The sequence below is a fragment of the Rhinolophus sinicus genome, linkage group LG18, assembly GCF_036562045.2.
Source record: "Rhinolophus sinicus isolate RSC01 linkage group LG18, ASM3656204v1, whole genome shotgun sequence".
NCBI classification, from domain to species: Eukaryota; Metazoa; Chordata; class Mammalia; order Chiroptera; family Rhinolophidae; genus Rhinolophus; species Rhinolophus sinicus.
In genome coordinates this window covers 17,212,898-17,230,251 of record NC_133767.1, presented here as the reverse complement: position 1 = coordinate 17,230,251, position 17,354 = coordinate 17,212,898, and the positions used below count along the sequence as shown (strand labels likewise).

The 17,354-nt window shown below is 50.0% G+C and overlaps 1 protein-coding gene across 3 annotated transcripts; it reads left to right on the top strand.

The window, feature by feature from the left end:
• The first annotated feature begins 1,201 nt into the window (after positions 1–1,201).
• On the top strand, positions 1,202–15,781 carry NFATC2IP (nuclear factor of activated T cells 2 interacting protein). Of its 3 annotated transcripts, XM_074322582.1 has the most exons (8): positions 1,204–1,657; positions 2,354–2,426; positions 9,781–9,898; positions 10,596–10,676; positions 10,782–10,968; positions 11,896–12,040; positions 12,172–12,281; positions 13,654–15,781. In XM_074322582.1, the coding sequence occupies exons 1-8, from the start codon at positions 1,223–1,225 to the stop codon at positions 13,810–13,812; spliced, it is 1,308 nt and encodes a 435-aa protein (XP_074178683.1). In that variant the 5' UTR covers positions 1,204–1,222; the 3' UTR covers positions 13,813–15,781. The 3 variants fall into 3 exon arrangements, with proteins under 3 accessions (XP_074178685.1, XP_074178684.1, XP_074178683.1); XM_074322583.1 differs by lacking the exon at positions 12,172–12,281 and having other exon boundaries at positions 1,203–1,657; positions 13,654–14,144; XM_074322584.1 differs by lacking the exons at positions 11,896–12,040; positions 12,172–12,281 and having other exon boundaries at positions 1,202–1,657; positions 13,654–13,950.
• The last annotated feature ends 1,573 nt before the right edge of the window (positions 15,782–17,354 follow it).

Genomic DNA, 17,354 nt, shown 5'->3' with positions numbered 1-17,354 from the left:
CATTTTAATCAGAATGTGATGCATATCACAGGCCATCCGATAAGATCGCAAAGGCGGAAAGAACTCTCTCCCTTTGACGTAGCCAGGCAGGTACAACCCATTATCCTGTTTTGAAGATAGATTTTCAAAACCCTCATCTTGTTTTCAAGGTAAACAATGACAACGCCTCAAGTAAGAGGACTTGGAAACACCTTTAGTCACACATAGTTCATTCTAACTCTATAATAGTTATAGGCTTTTTGGCGGGTTAGGGGAGAAACAAACTTCTCAGTGGAGAGGTACTTTGTATATTGCATGAAGGACCTCTCCCAAGATAGGCAGTTATTCTCCTCCAGGAGCTGTCTCCCTTGATGTTTGCATTTCAAAAAGATGGCTTCCTCTGCAATTTCAGAGGTCTGAGACTGGCAAGAGGCTCACTTAGCCATTATAAGGATTTACATACAATTGAAAAGGACCGAGAAAGAAATTCTGAAAGAAAGGAGAGAGTGGGGGAAAGTCACGTCCCTTATTTTCAACAGGGAGAAATAAGCCTCTTATTTTTCATTTGTGTTTGCCCTTCCAGTTGTATGTTGTGGGAGGGTGTTGCGTGGGTGTATGCTGTGGTGACATTGTGCGTGAAATGTGCCTGTTGGGACGTCTGGTGTGAGAGAGAGGCTTTGTATGCTGTTCAGAGAGTTGAATGGTGTTATAAAGTGTTGGTCCGGGGTATGTACTGTGTGTATTCTGCACGTGAGGAGGGGCGTGTGCGAGAGTGGTTGGCATTGCGTAGAATTCGTTCAGAACGCGGTTGGGGGAAATAATGGGGGTAGCCATTATGTCTGAGGCCCAATTCTGAGATTTCTAAAAGCAATTTCCAGCTCGCCTTCCTCCACCCTGAGGGCCTGAGGACTACAATTCCCAGGACGCCCCGCTCCTCCACTAACCAGGAAAACGGACTCTTAAATGGGCGGGGCTGGAAGAGAGGCAGCCCGGCCAATGGGGGAGCCCGGCCGAATTAAAACACGCTGATTGCGCGGAGGCTCATTGGAATCTTTGGCGCCTAGGTTTCAGTGGTGGATTTGTGATGGGCGGGTGAAACGACCAGTGAAAAGGTGGAAAGGCGGAGCCAGAGAAGCTGGGCGGGGAGAAAAGCTGACTAGCAGGCAATTTACCCAATGAAAGGCAGAAGTCGGCGGAAGGGGGCCGGGCGAGTCGACTAGGGGCGGGCGACTTTGGCGGCCGGATGTGTGTCATGGAGGAGCCGGTGAGGAAACGGGGCCGGAGGGCCCGAGGCGGCGGTGTCGGTCGAGGGGCTCGGGGGGCCCGAGGCGGCCGGGGCCGGCGTCCTCGCGCCCAGCGGTCTCCAGCCCGGCGCTCCCTGGATTCAGTACTTGTGGACTTGGTCAGCGAGAGTGATGAGGATGTTTTGGAGGTCCCAGCGGCGCTCGGCGCTGGGGACCCGGTGGACGTCCCGCTCCCTGTGGAGGTCGGGCTCCCGGAGCAGGTCCCGCTTCCGGAGCCCGCCGTGCCGGCCGCGCCCCGGGACGACAGCGACAGTAACAGCGAAGGGGAAGATGCACGGCCGGCTGGAGCCCCTCCGACCCTCGTCAGGCCGCGGCGACGGCGGCTGCGGCTGGATCCGGGAGAGGCACCTGTGGTTCCGGTGTACTCCGGGAAGGTGTAGCCGGGTTCCCGGGAGGGCTAGCGCGGAAAGCCTGGGTGTGGGGCGTGCCGAGGGTAGGGTGCCGGGGTTGGCCTCGGGTGACTAAACGGTAGCGGGGACCGGGGCCTTGGAGGCAGAGAGATGCCGGGTTCCTGGGGTTTCTGCGGACTGGGAAGATGCGGGGCTTTGAAGTGTGTTGGGAGTTTGGGATTCCCGTCGGGAGCATAGAGAGGCAATGGGGCGGGCATCCCTGGGAGTTCAGAGTGGCGCTGGGAGGAGGCCCTGGGACTGGGATTTGGGTCATATTGGGTTTTGAGGTGGGGACCCATTGCTAAGGATCCAGGAAGCTGGGATATTGGGGGCTGGGGTTCATGGAAGTTCAGAGAGGACTGGGGTCCCCAGGCGGTTGGGTGACGCTAGGGGCCTGGGATTCCCTAGGATTCTAAGAGCGGGTTGGTTAGAAACCTAGTTAAAAAAGGAGACCTAAGCCTGGATCCTCAGAGTGTCTTAGGGAAAAGGGGTGTAAGAGGAAGGGCACTTTGATTTTGGATCCTGAGGGAGTTGGGCTGCTGAGTCCCGGGAGAAGGCTGTGGGGTCTACATCCGTGGGGAGAACTTGGGGCCTGGAGGAGGCCTGGGGCTGAGGGAAGAGCCATCCTGGTTTACCTTTCAGGAAGGGAGGACTTGGGCTGATCCGCTTTTGTCTTTGCAGGTGAAAAGCAGCCTCCACCTCATCCCAGATCACCTGCCCCTCCTGAAACTCTGTGCCCTAGGGGCTGAGGAAGGTAAAGGAGGGCGTCGGGAGAGGTGCTTAGCTGCGGGCGTTTACATCCCTGTAGCTCATAGTTGCCTGAGGCTCAGGGAAAGGCCTGAGTGCTGACTCCTGCATCCCAACCAAAAAACTCTCCAGTCCTGAAATGAGCAGGATTTTTTAAATTTTATTTCTCAATTACAGTTGACATATATTATATTAGTTTCAGATGTACAATATAGTGACTAGACATTTATATACCTTACGAAGTGATCACCCCGATCCATCTAGTACCCATCTGACACCATACATAGTTATTACCATATTATTGACTATATTCCCTATGCTTTACTTTACACCCCCCGTGACTGTCTTGTAACTACCAATTTGTACTTCTTAATCCCATCCCCTTTTTCACCCATCCCTACAACCCCCCTCCCATCTGGCAACCATCACAATCTTTCCCCCCCTTTTTTCCGTCTCCCCCACTACCTGCTGGTTCGAGCCGTTGTTTCTCAGTCTAGTTGTGTAGGACACAGCTCCCTGGCTCATCCTGGTAGTATGAGCCTTGCGCTCCCCCCCAGTTGAGGCATTCGGTAGCCAGTCTTCAGTTGGCTGTCCACAGCAGCTCACGCCGGCTGCCGGCCACTCATGCTGGCTGCCGGCCGCGCATGGCAGTACACAGCAGCCCATGGCAGCACTCAGCAGCCTGCGGCAGCTCACACAGCCCAGCTCTAGGGAGAGCTGTTGTTCACAATCTTAGCTGTAGAAGGTACAGCTCACTGGCCCATGTGGGAATCAAACCGGTGACCTCAGCGTTAAGAGCACAGCGCTCCAACCACCTGAGCCACCGGGCTGGCCCTCAAAATGTTGTTTGTTCATTTATTTTGTTCTTGAGATTCCACATATAAATGAAATCATGTGGCATTTGTCTTTCTTTGTCTGACTTACTCCACTCAGCACAATACCCTCTAGGTCCATCCAGGTTGTTGCAAATGGCAAGATTTCATTCTATTTTATGGCTGAGTAATATTCCATTGTATGTATGTATGTACGTACCGCCGCCTCTTTATCCATTCCTTCTTTAATGGACACCCAGGCTGCCTCCATGTCTTGGCCATTATGAATAATGCTGTAATGAATATGTGGATACACATGTCTCTTTGAATTAGTATTTTGGGTTTCTTCAGATAAATACCCAGAAATGGGATTACTGGGTCCTTTTTTGTCTTTTGTTGTAGCCCCTCCCCCCTTTTTTTATTAGTTTCAGGTGTACAAAAATAATATAGCAATTAGACATTTATGTACCTAACAAAATGATAACCCCAGCAAGTCTACTACCCATCTGATACCTTACATAGCTATTACAGTAGCGTTGACTATATTCCTTATGCTGTGCTTTACATCCCATGACCGTATAGTCTTGTGTTTAATTATAGTTGACATTCGATATCATTTTGTGTTAGTTTCAGGTGCATAGCCTAGTGGTTAGAAATATATACAATTTATGAAGTGATCCCCCCCCCGATAAGTCTAGTACCCATCTGACACTATACATAGTTTTTACAATGTTATTGACTGTATTTCTCTTACTATATTTCACATCCCCATGACAATTTTGTAACTACCAATTTATACTTCCTAATCCCTTCACCTTTCTTACTATCCCCCAACCCTCATCCGTCTAGCAGTTATCAGTTTGTTCTCTTTCTCCATGAGTCTACTTCTGTTTTGTTTGTTCGTTTATTCTGTTCTTTAGATTCCACATATAAGTGAGATCATATAGTATTGTCAGTCTGACTTATTTCACTTAGCATAATATCTTCTAGGTCCATCCATATTATTGCAAATGGTAAGATTTCATTCTTTTTTATGGAAGAATAATACTCCTTGTACATGCGAGTATGTGCCACAATTTCTTTATCCAGTTGTCTATTGAAGGACATTTCGGTTGTTTCCGAATCGTGGCTATTGTCAATAGCGCTGCAGTAAACATAGGGGTACATATATCTTTTCACATTAGTGTTTTGGATTTCTTTGGCTAAATACCCAGGAGTGGAATTGCTATTAATAGGTCATAAGGTAGTTTTATTTTTAATATTTTGAGGAACTTTCATACTGTTTTCCATAGTTATAGCCTTTTTTTATTTTCTTTTAAGGCGGGCACAGCTCACAGTGGCCCATGCAGGGATTGAACCTGCAACCTTGGTGTTATTAGCACCTCGCTCTAACTAGCTGAGCTAACTGGCCACCCCTAGCCTTTGTTTTAAAGTCTATTTTGTCTGGTATAAGTATTGCTACCCCAGATTTCTTTTTTTTCCCTTCATGAAATATCTTTTTCCATCCCTTTACTTTCAGTCTGTGTGTTTTTTGATCTGAAGTGAGTCTCTTGTATGCAGCTTATTTAAGGATTTTGTTTTCTTATCCATTCAGCCTATGTCTTTTTTTTTTTTTTAAAGATTTTATTGGGGAAGGGGAACAGGACTTTACTGGGGGACAGTATGTACTTCCAGGACTTTTTTTCCAAGTCAAGTTGTTGTCCTTTCAATCTTAGTTGTGGAGGGTGCCGTTCAGCTTCAAGTTGTTGTCCTTTCAATCTTAGTTGTGGAGGGCGCAGCTCAGCTCCAGGTCCAGTTGCTGTTGCTAGTTGCAGGGGGCGCAGCCCACCATCCCTTGCGGGAGTCGAACCGGCAAGCTTGTGGTTGAGAGGATGCGCTCCAACCAACTGAGCCATCCGGGAGCTCAGCAGTTCAGCTCAAGGTGCTGTGTTCAATCTTAGTTGCAGGGGACGGAGCCCACCATCCCTGGCAGGACTCGAGGAATCGAACTGGCAACCTTGTGGTTGAGAGCCCACTTGCCCATGTGGGAATCGAACCGGCAGCCTTCGGAGTTAGGAGCATGGAGCTCTAACCGCCTGCGCCACCGGGCCAGCCCCCAGCCTATGTCTTGATTGTAGCATTTAATTCATTTACATTTGAAGTAATTGATGATATAAATATCTAATTATTGCCATTTTGTTATCAGATTTTTGATATTTTTTCTTCTTCTTAAAGAAGCCCCTATAACATTTCTTGGAATACTGGTTTGCTGGTTATGGACTCCTTTAGCTTTTTCTTGGGTGGGAAGCTCTTTATCTCTCTTTCAATTTTAAGTGATAGCTTTGCTGGGTAGAGTAATCTTGGTTGTAGGTCCTTGCTTTTTATCACTTTGAATATTTCCTGCCAATCCCTCTGGTTTGCAAAGTTTCCATTGCGAAATCCGCTGGCAGTCTTATAGGAGCTCCCTTATAGGAACTAACTGACTTTCTCTTGCTGCTTTTAAGATTCTTTGTCTTTAACTTTTGGCATTTTAATTATGATGTGTCTTGATGTGGGCCTGTTTGTGTTCATCTTGTTTGGGACTCTGTGCTTCCTGGGCTTCTATACCTTGTTTCCCCGGAAATAAAACCATGTCTTATATTAATTTTTGCTCCAAAAGACGCATTAGGGCTAATGTTCAGGAGATGTAATCTTGAAAAATGCTAGGGCTTATTTTCCGGTTAGGTCTTATTTTTGGGGAAACACAGTGTTTATTTCCTTTGCCGGGTTAGGGAAATTTTCCATCATTATTTCTTCAAATAGATTTTCAATTCCTTGCTCTCTTTTTTTCTTCTTGGTACCCCTATGATGCAAATGCTGGTATACTTGATATTGTCCCAGAGGCCCCGTAAACTGTCCTCATATTTTTGGATTCTTTTTTTTTTTTTTCTATTCTGATTGGGTATTTTCTGCTACCTTATCTTCCAAATCTCTGATTCGAACCTCTGCTTCATCTAATCTACTGTTGATACTCTCTAATGTTTTCTTTATTTTAGTTACTGTATTCTTCATTTCTGACTAGTTCTTTTTTATGATTTTTATCTCTATGTGTATGTTTCCTATCACTCCATTGACATTCTGACTGAGATCATTGAGCATCCTTATAACCAGTGTTTTGAACTCTGCATCTGGTAGATTGCTTGTCTCCGTTTTCTTTAGTTCTTTTTCTGGAGCTTTGTTTTGTTCTCTCATTTGGGACATGTGTCTTTGTCTCCCCACTTTGGCTGCCTCCCTGTGTTTGTTTCTATGTATTAGGTAGGGCTGCTATGTTTCCCGGTCTTAGTAGAATGGCCTTCTGTAGTAGGTGTGCTCTGGGAGTCAGTGGTACGGTCTTCCTGGTCACCTGAGCTGGGTGCTCCAGGTGTGTCCCTTGTGTGGATTGTGTGTGCCCTCCTGCTATAGTTGAGCCTTGGTTGCTGTTTGCACATCAGTGGGAGGGATTGACCTTCAGGTTGATTGGTTGTGAGAATTGGCTGTGACTACCGTGGAGAAGCTGTAGTGCAGGGGCTGACCTTACTCTACTGAGGCCACTCTACTAAGACTGGGAAACATGGCAGCCCTCCCTAATACATAGAAACAAACAGAGCAGGATTCACTTTAGCAGGGCTCTGGTGCCTGCCCAGTCTGCCCTTTGTGTGTGTCATTTGTGGAGGTGACTAGGTGTGCACTGGTACAGTGCCAGCCCCGGGCCTCCTGGGAGGGGCCCCACTGTAAGCCAAGTTCAGCCACAGCCTGTGTCCTGCCCATGACCACCTGGCATGAGCCACAAATTGATTTGCAGATGTCTTCCACCTTTGCTGGGCTTGGAGGTGCCTAGGAGAAGCTAAGCTGTGAACTGAAACCGGTTGCTGCTTATACTGGGCTTGGGGCTGCTTAGCATGAGGTACAGGTCACGCCAAGGCCAGATGCTGCTTGTGTGGGTTTTGTGAACCTTTGAGAGATTTTAGGAAAGTCCGCAGCATGAGCCAAGACAGGCTGTTTGTATGGAAAAGCCACTGGAAGCAGCTTGGGTGGGTCCATAAATTGGGAGGGGCAGAGTCTCAAGGAATCACAGCAGGGCGAATGGTGTTAACCAGGTTGATGGAGATCACATATGGCATCTGCCTACGTTTGCACGCTGGGAGGAGGGAGGGTTCAACAAAGCAGTAATGGACTCTGCCAGCACTTCTGTCTGGGGGAAAGCTACACCTCCAGCCCTCGCTCTGAAGCCAGGCACTTCAGTTTCTCCCTGTGTGTCCCTGGTGCCTTTCAAGCTGCAGCCCCAGCGCTGGAGCTCAGAGCGAGCGAGTCCGTCAGCGAGTAAGTCCGTGCACAGTCCCTCTAAGGGGAGCATTGGACTGTGTAGCTGCCCTCATCTCACTGAGCCACAATCTCCACTGGATTTCACATCCAGAAGTTATGAGGACTTCTCTTCCTGGCACTGGAACCTGGGCTGGGGAGCCTGGTGTGGGGCTGGGACCCCTCGCTTCTCAGGGGGCCTCTGCAGCTGAGACCTCCCGGTTTTTTTTTAACAGCCACTTGTGGGTATGGGGACCAGTCTGTTCCGTGTCTCCGCCCCTCCTACCAGTCTCCACGTGGCTTCTTCTGTATGTCCTTAGTTATATGACTTCTGTTCAGCCAGACTTTAGGCGATTCTCAGTGATGGTTGTTCTGTAGTTTAGTTGTAATGTTGATGTGATTGTGAGAGGAGGTGAGCACAGCGTTTACCTCCTCCACCTTCTAGGACCACTAGGAGCTGGGTTGTTAATCAGGAGGCTCGGGAAGTGCTGTCAAACTACCCTCCCCCGACTCCCAGTTCTAGGAGTGGGCTAATGTTACAGGTTTCCAGGCCCCCTCCCTTGAGATGCTGATTCCGTCATTGGGACGGGGGAGGAAGACGTGTTGAGAATCTGTAATATCTTGTTACATCTGGGACAAGTTCCTTGGGAACACTCTGGAGCCAGCACTGTGTTCTTTGAGTCTTATTAGGACTGCCCAGCCTTTGTCCTCCCCCAGTGATGTGATTTTTGTAACCCATCTCAGGGCAGTGACTAAGAGTGAAGTCTAATAAGGAAGTGATCCAGTGGGCAGATGCAGACCTTGGACCAAGACTTCTGTACCTTGAGGGAGTCTGACAGGGTGAGAATCAGCTGCCTGGATTCGAATCCCAGCTCTGCCCTGTAGTAGCTGTGTGATCTTGGACAAGTTAATCTCAATGCTTCAGTTTCCTTATCAGAAAAACAGGGATCACAGTGGACCTATGTCAAAGGATTTTAGTGAGAATGATTGAAAGAGAATATATGGAGAGCCCTTTCTTGGGCTATATGTGTTGTCTAGGATAGTACCTGGCATGTAGAAATGCTATATAAAGTGGACCCCTGTCCTCGCCACTCAAACTGTGGGCCCAGCAGTACTGGGCATCCCCTGGAAACTTGTCAGAAACGCACACTGTCCAGCAGCTGCCCTATCTAGGCAGGACCAGGTTTCTCAGCCACAGCACCGCTGGTATTGGACTGGACAAGTGTGTTGTCTGCACTGTAGGAGGTGTAGCAGCATCTTGACCTCGACGCGCGAGATGCCAGTAGTCCCTGCATGCTGACAACCAAAAGATTCTCCAGGTATTGCCACATGTCTCCTGGGAGGCAGAATTGCCTCCGATTCAGAACCACTGAGCTAGGATTTATTATCCTTGTTTTGTTTTCACAGTATTTATTTTTATGCTGAATGATGATCTCTGGTGGCAAGCAGTAGAAAAGAGCTTCTCTATTCTAGAATAATGCCTGGTTTCTGATCATTTCACGATGCCTACAAGTAACAAACCATTTATGTTGTACACCCGACGCTAATGTAATGTTATATGTCAGTTATCCCTCAATAAAAGAGGAAGAAAATACCTAGTTTCCTTTTATCAGGAATTTAAGTTAAAAGAAGTGATTTCAAGAAAGGTACTAAATAAATAATGCAGAGATAACAGCAAACTGTGATAGTGGCACTCACATGGGTGGAATTTGAGAGACATGGGCTTAGAGGGTCTGTACTAATCTGTATACCTCATTCCCTCCCCGCCCACGTAGTCTCTTTGTGCCCACGAAACTGAGTACAGGAAGAAAATATGGCATTTAATGTATGTTTCATAATAGGCATAACAGTATGTACATGTATAGTAATGCATAATACTGATAGTATTAGAATCGTTGTATGCTAGTGTTAAGTAAATAAGTATTTTCTGGGTTGTGTGCCTGGTATTTGTGGGGTGCATGTCATCAAAAAAGTGAGAACACTGCTTTCTTTGGAGCTGGCCACTTCCCGACTTGCCACACTGTCTCATGCCTTAGCACGAGGCTGGGATACTATCCCGCTCTCCTCTTTCAGACTCCAGCTCCGTCTGCGTTAGGCATTTCCTTTTTGACTCGTGCCCCTGGAGCACTTCCCCATGTTGTCATGTGGTCCTGTGTCTCCTCTCTGAGGCCGAAGCCCGCCTGTCACGTCTCCTCAGCCCCCCGCTGCCCTCTCTTGGCTAACCCTTTCCACTTTCTCCTCCTCTGTTCCCAGAAGGGGACATGGCAGATTCTAGCAGTTCCCATGCCGAGGACCCCCCATTTCCAGATTCTCCCTGGAAGAAGAAGCTGCGGAGTAAGGATGAAGAAGAAGAAAAAAAGGAGGAGTTTTTGTGAGTGAGGCCAGAGCACGGAGGCCCTCGGGGTGGAGCGGAAGGGGAGGGGTAGTCTGAGGTAGGCAGGATTCCTCAGTGGCTCCTGAAAGCGTAAGGAGACGAGATGGAAGGACTCTTGAGGCTTCGGTGAGCAAAAGCTCCAGGGAGCAGAGCCGCCCTCATGAGAGAATGACAGTGGGCCCGTCAGGACCGCCCACGGGAGTGGGGTGTTTCTTTGTGTCTGAAACGGTAGCGATGCAGCGATGCAGCGGTGATGGGTGTGGCTCCCGGGACCTCCCTGTGGTTCAGATCAGGCCAGATGCCTCAGGACTCTCCTCTTTGTGCCTCACTTTCCTCTTCTGTAAAATGGGACGATAGTGGTACCCATGTCAGAATTTTTCAGTAGATTAAGGGTGAACCCTTGGCATATAGTAAGTGCTCGGTGTCTGTTAGATGTTAGCACACAGTCACCTGGGAGGTGATGTATCTTAAGTTAGGCATTTTCCTCCCTGATGTAAATGAGGTCATGTAAATATAAAAATGGTGCCCAGGTTTTCCATCATTGCCTTTCTTTGTCTTCCAGTAAGATGTTACCAGAAGGTGTTCCCTCCTGACTCCTCCCCACCCCCCGTTCCCAGGGATTCATAGCCCATGAGGAGCAGTGTGGGGCTGAGGTCTCGCCTCATTTTCCATCTCGCTCCTCTTCTCTTTGCAGGGCTCAGGACATCTCTCCTTTGCCCCCACCTCTGCCAAGGACCAAAAGCAGGAAGCACACTCGGGCGCTGCAGAAGTTAAGGTGCCAAGGGCAGGGGGCTCTGGCTGGGGTGTGGAGGGGCAATATGGAGGCTGGTGACCCCCCCCGCACCCCCCTGGCTGACGCGCCGTCCTTTCTGCACCCCAGGGAGGTGAACAAGCGCCTCCAGGATCTCCGTTCCTGCCTGAGTCCCAAGCAGCGCCAGGGCCAGGACCCCCTGAGCCAAGATGACGAGGTGGTCCTTGTGGAGGGCCCCGTGCTCCCCGAGAGCCCCCGGCTCTTCCCGCTCAAAATCCGGTGCCGTGCGGACCTGGTCCGATTGCCCATCAGGATGGTAAGTGCCTGAAGTGCCTGTGGCAGAGGCTCCCGGGAGCTGCCTGTGGAGAGACTGGCGTCTGGCAGAGGGACCCTGTCCTCCGAGCCCATCCTGCCCTCGACCCGCCCCACTCGCTCCGGCCTTGTGCCTCTACGTAACTGTTGTGTTGGGTGTCCCTCATGCTCCCCTCGGGCATGTTTCCCGCCCGTTCCTCCAGGCTCCACGTCAGCATCCTCAGAAATGTGGCTTGGTCGCCCCCTCCCCAGGCTGCGTCCCCCTCCCTCTCTCCTTCCCTTCGACGCTCTGAATGTGCTTAATGCTCTTATGGCATTAGGCACACAGCTGTCACTCAGTCATTCTGCAGTCCTCAGCTTCCTGGTGAAGACTGCTGTTTTTGTCCGGATGATTCCGTGCAAAAACAAGAATGATGACAGAATTGACCCTGTTGAGCCAGAACCATGCACTGGGCAAGCAGCTGAGCCAGAGGCTGCACCTGGGCAGCCCATGGCCTTATCAAAAGGGCATCTTTCCTGGCCTTAAAATGCTTTACAATCCGTGAGTTGCTTTGCATCGGTGTTTCATACAAAGGCCCAGATTCTGGCTTCTCCTAAGTAGGGAGATGTGACCACCCGGGCCGTACTCCCCACCTGGCACCAGAGCTGGGAACAGCCGGCCTGTTCCGATGGGCCAGTGAGTTCCCCTCGCTGCCGTCCCCACCACACCTATCTGCTCCTAACCCACGTTGCTTCATCTCTTTGTGTTACTTGCTGGAAGGAATCCCTCATTGATGTGATTTCACTCTATGCTTTGCCAGGTAAATAGGATGAAACTCAGAGCTGAGGAGCTCTGCCAGTAGCAAAGGCCGGAAGCTTGTGGGGCGGGGTTCGGGTGGGGTGGGGTCCATCCGGGCCGGGGACCTCCTTTGCTTCTTGTCCCCCTCCCCAGTCGGAGCCCCTGCAGAGTGTGGTGGACCACATGGCTGCGCGTCTCGGGGTGTCCCCAAGCAGGATCCTGTTGCTCTTCGGGGAGACAGAGCTGTCCCCTACCGCCACCCCCAGGACCCTCAAGCTGGGAGTGGCTGACATCCTTGGTGAGAGGAAGGCAGGGGGTGGAGCCTCGAGGCTTTTGTCACAGGGAGGGGCTAAGGGGAAAGGCGCTGGTGGGGCCCGGCTCCCGGTTAACCCCTCCTTAGGCCTGGCTTCCCGATCCTGCCTCCTCCAGACTGTGTGGTGCTAGCAAGTTCTCCAGAGGCCGCAGACACGTCCGAGCTGCTCCAGCTCCGGGTGCAGGGGAAGGAGAAGCACCAGATGCTGGAAGTCTCGCTGTCTCCAGTGAGTGGGAGACGTGGCTCTCCAGGCCCCCACCCTTCCCTCTGCCAGTCTCTGGTCACTTGACTGAGGTTGGAGCCCTCATAGTCCTGATTCTCTGGAGACACTGCCCTCGCTGCTCTGGAGTTTCCGCTCGTCTTAGTGGGAGGAACCCATGGGTCAGCTTCCCTCTCCCCTTCTGTGGGGAACCTCGGCTCTAGTTTCCTAACTCCTTCCAGTTAAAGCAGAAAGGACCCCTGGATAGTCACCACTAAAACCCAGCAAAGTAACAAAGCCACACTGTAAGTGACAGTCCCTGTTCTAAGGATAGTTAGTTCCCATTTAGGATATGACTGAATTTCACAACAATCTTACATGGGAAAGCACTGTTGTTACCCTCATTAAATGAGGAAACCGAGGTCTCAAGAGGTGGGGCAACTTGATGTCTTGGGGTCCTAGGGCTGCTGTGACAGCGCCATATACTGGGTGGCTTATGCCAGCAGAAAGGTGTTCTCTCAGTTCTGGAGGCCACAAGTCAGGTCAGGGCGGCAGCAGGGTCGTGCCCCCTCTGACACCCCGGCAGAATCCTTCCTTCCTCCTGGCTGCTGGGGGTGGTGGCTGCCGGCCCTTGGCTTGCAGCTGCGTCTCAGCCTCTTGTCACGCGGACTTCTCCCTGCAAGTCTTCTCTTCTTTTAAAAATTTTTTTTGGGGGGGGGAATATTGGGGAACAGTGTGTTTCCAGGACCCATCATCAGCTCCAAGTCCAGTTGCTGTTTTCAGTCTAGGTGCAGGGGGTGCAGCCCACCATCCTATGCGGGAATCGAACCGGCAACCTTGTTATTAAAGAGCACACGCGCTAACCAACTGAGCCATCCGGCCACCCGGTTCTCTTCTTACAAGGACACCCTCGTGCTCAGTAATCCAGTATGACCTTGTCTTAACTTGATGACATCGGCAGGGGCCTTATTTCCCAATGAGGGCACGCTCACACTTACCAGGGGTTAGGACCACAAGGTATCTTTTTGGGGGACACACATAGCTCAACCTGTTACACTTGCCTATGGTCATACATCCAGCTAAGTGGGAGAGCCTGGCGTCCGGCTCAGATCTTTCTCACCGTAGGCTGGCTTCCCCTCGTCAGGGCCTCCTTGGTAGGTGAGGAGACGGGGCCTGGAGAACCCGCCTGACCCAGAGCCTCCACCCTGAGCCTTGGGCTCTGTGGCTTGGTTCTAGGAGAGAGACCAGCTGAGCCGGCTTCTTCGTCCGCTCACCTTCCCTCCATGGGTGCTGACTACTTGTCATCTTGTCCTGCCTGTCTGTCCCTCTGTCTGTCCCTACATGTTCTCCCCAGCCCTTCTTTTCAAATTCTTACGTCCATTTTTTCCAATCTCTCCAGGATTCTCCTCTCAAGACCCTCATGTCCCGCTACGAGGAGGCCATGGGACTCTCGGGCCACAACCTCTCCTTCTTCTTTGATGGGACAAAGCTTTCAGGCAAGGAGCTGCCTGCTGACCTGGGCCTGGAATCTGGGGACCTCATTGAGGTCTGGGGTTGAAAACCGGCTCCCTGTTTGGGGCCCAGCCTGGACTTGGGAAGAACGGCTGCCCCCTTTTGGCCCCATAAGGACCCACTGAGGCTGAGGCAGAACTTACCTTAAGCGGAAGCAACACTGAGGCATGACACTGACCTCCTGTCCTGTTAACCCTGGTTTCAGGCTGTTAGTTACCTGGTTGGTTGTGTGGTCGTCATTGCTGCCTTGGGCAGACTGAGTTTTCACGCCCCCCCCCCCCCCGTCACGTCCACCATCACCCTTCACCAAAATGTCTGTGTTATGAAACTGCTCGTATTTAAAGAGGGTATTGAAATAAATTTGGGTTGAGTACACTACATCTAGGACCAGTAGTGGCTTCGGTGGCATTTGTAGTTTGCCTAAGGCACACACACAGGTGTGGTTCGTTGGCTGGCAGGAAAATAAATGACCAAGCTCACATGTGCATAACCTTAAGCAGAGGCAGACGGTGGAGCCGCCTCTTTAAGGATAGAGCAGGTTCTCGGCCTCGGGCGTCTGACTCACCCCGGGACCCTTCTGAACCCCTTGCTGGAGCACACACGTTGTTTAACACATTACTGAGAACACAGCCTTTTTCTTGGGGATGTGATTGTAGTCCGTGCCAGGCTTCTCTGGTTTAACGGTTTTCCCCCTTTCTTCAGGCCATCCTCTCCCATAAGCATCCATTCTCGGGTGTGGGTGGCTTGTCCTTGCCTGTGAACACATCCTTGTAACGCTGCGTCTTTGTAACACGCAGCGTTGTACGTGTGCATTTCCTGTATGTCTGTGCTCTCGTGCTGTCCACTTGTGCCGCTGCTTTTTTCTCCCACGTGTATTGCTTCGTGGCTTTGGACTCTGTGGCATTCCGCGGTGGGCGTCAGTCGCGTGTTACTTATCGTGCTCGCTCAGTGGGCCTCTCGGTGCCTTCAGCCCCTGAGTACGTGGACGAGGCCACGGCGAACATGCTGTTACGTGTCCCCTTCTACGCTTGTGCAAAGGTCTCCGGCGTAGTTGCCCAGGACGGGATCATGGGACACGCAGGCTAATTTCTCTGCGGTACCACGTTTTTCTTTAGATGGACCCTGACCCTCCCACTGGACGCTTCCCATTTCCCCTCATCTCCCCTGCGTTTTTATTGCCCAACTTTCTAATTTTTGTCAGCCTGCTGGGTTTCAAGTGGCTGCTGTGTTTTAAGGTCCATTCATTCATTTGATCACCAGGAATTGGAATTTCTTCATCTACCCGGAGACTCGGGCTTTTTGATTTCCCTTTCTGTGAACTCATTTTTTTCTCATGCAGGCTTCCTGTCTCTTCATTCTCAAGAGTTGCCCCTATATTCCTGGGCAGTTGCAAATAATTCTCAGAGTGGCCCTTGGGTTTGGATATGTAGGGGTGTGCTTTACTGAGCAGAAATTTTGACTTTTAATGTAGGTGAATTAACTATTTTGTCATGTCATTTGTTGCATTTTGATTTCTTATGTAAAAGTAGTTAAGCTGCTTTCCATTTTCTTCGGTTGGCTTGCTTGCTTTTCCTTTCACATTTAGGCCACTCCGTAGGGCTGGAGTCCAGCTAGCACAGGCTGGCATCTGCAGTGACTGGCGTCTGCTCTGCACGGTCACACATTTGTTCTCATGGTTGATGCCAGGCTGTACTGGCTGCTAAATATTGAACATTTTTAAACTATTTGAAATTCACATGAGATCCAAGTTTTATTTTCACCGTATAATGAGCCAGTTTTCTCAGTGCTGTCTACTAATAAAGCCATTAATTTTCCACTATATGTGGTATAATTTTGGAAAAAGTGTATCACATTCTTAAGATGTCTTTTGTTGGAATGTGGCATTCCTTTGAAGTTACGATGTGGGGAAAACCGAAAGGAACCTTTATAACATTTAAATAATCCACGATTTGGTAAAGCTCTCATTTTCTTCAGATCTTTTATGTCTTAATAAATTTGAACACATTAAAATTACATATTCGGTCTCAGTAGAATAAATGGGAATACATGTATTGAGGGTTTCTGTCTTTGTGGCCCTCAGGGGACCCCCCACAACAGCTGCTGCTATGACTGAGACCATTAGCTGTCCCCTCACATCCATTCTTCCTTCCTCCAGGGCAACAAAACCCCTGGTTTTTAGCAAAGCACAGAGACTTCCGAATGAAGACAACACTTTACAGCCTCCGTTGTAGCTAGCTGTGGCCAAGGGCTCACGGGGTGTCCAGGGAAGAGGGGTGCAGCTTCCAGGGTATGTGTGCCCCCTTCCCTTTCTTCCTGCTGCTGACTGGAAATGGAGCAACACTACTGACAGGAAGTGACCTTGGGTAGGGAAGCCACGCAGGGGACATGGAGAGAAGGAGGCTGAGTCTCACCTCCACGCAGGACCTCACGAGCCCCCGCGCCGCTGACCTCTGGGCTTTCACAGGAAAGGGAAACTTCTGTCGCGTTTCAATCACTGCTGATTGAGGATTTCTGTCCCTTAGAGCCAAACCCAGTTCTAGCCCCAGGATGTTGTTACTGCCAGCAGTATTGTAGTGCTGCTCAGGGACCCCCAGTGAGCTCTCAGGTGTGTATCCACGAGGGGGTCACTGGTCACTGGTCATCGCACGTGTACTTAGCCAGTTCCTCTTCAGTACTGCCAGCCTGCTGACCTCTACATCCACTAGCAAGTGCTAGAAGCTTCCAGTTTCCTCTTATCTCCATCAGCACTTAATCTGGGGAGGATATGGGAAAGACTAGTCGTTGTAAAAGCATTTGCATTTCTTCTGTGATGAGAGAGGTTGTTTATCCTTTTGGTCAAAGAGATTGATCACCAGTGAGATGATCTTTCTAAAACTCTCCTGATTAGAAAAACCTTCAAAACCATAGTGAGCCCTTGCTCGGTGCTACATGCACCAGGCTGGGCAGTTTTCATGAGCTCATCATCCTCAGAGCAATCCCCTGAGGTGGGTTTGGTTATTACAGTGCCCCCCACCCCATCCCCCATCCACCATTTTGCTTTCTGCAGTTTCAGTTACCCACAGTCAACCACGGTCTGAATGTATTAAATGGAAACCTCCAGAAATAATTTGTAAGTTCTGAGTACCTCGCTTTATCTCATCATGTAGGCACTGTATCACTCCCATCACCACAAGAAGAATGGTGAATACAGTACAATAAGATTTGAGAGCGAGACTACATTCATACTTTTGTCACAGTACAGTTGTGTGCTGCTTGATGACAGGAAATGTCCTGAGAAATGCACAGGTCGGCGGTCTTGTCATGGGGACAGCCCAGGGTACACTTCCACACCTCTAGCTGGCGCAGCCCACTGCACACCTAGGCTCTGTGTACAGCCTACTACTCTGAGGTTACAAACCTGTACAGCTGGTTACGGGACAAAACAACATGAGATTAAATCAGCCACAGGAGATGATGGTGCAATCCCGAGACATGGGGTATGTGACTATCTTGTTATAGTCCTATTTTATTGTTCATCTCTTCCTAATTTATAAATTAAGCTTTATCGTAGGTATGTATATATAGGAAAGAACAACGTGTAGCATTTGG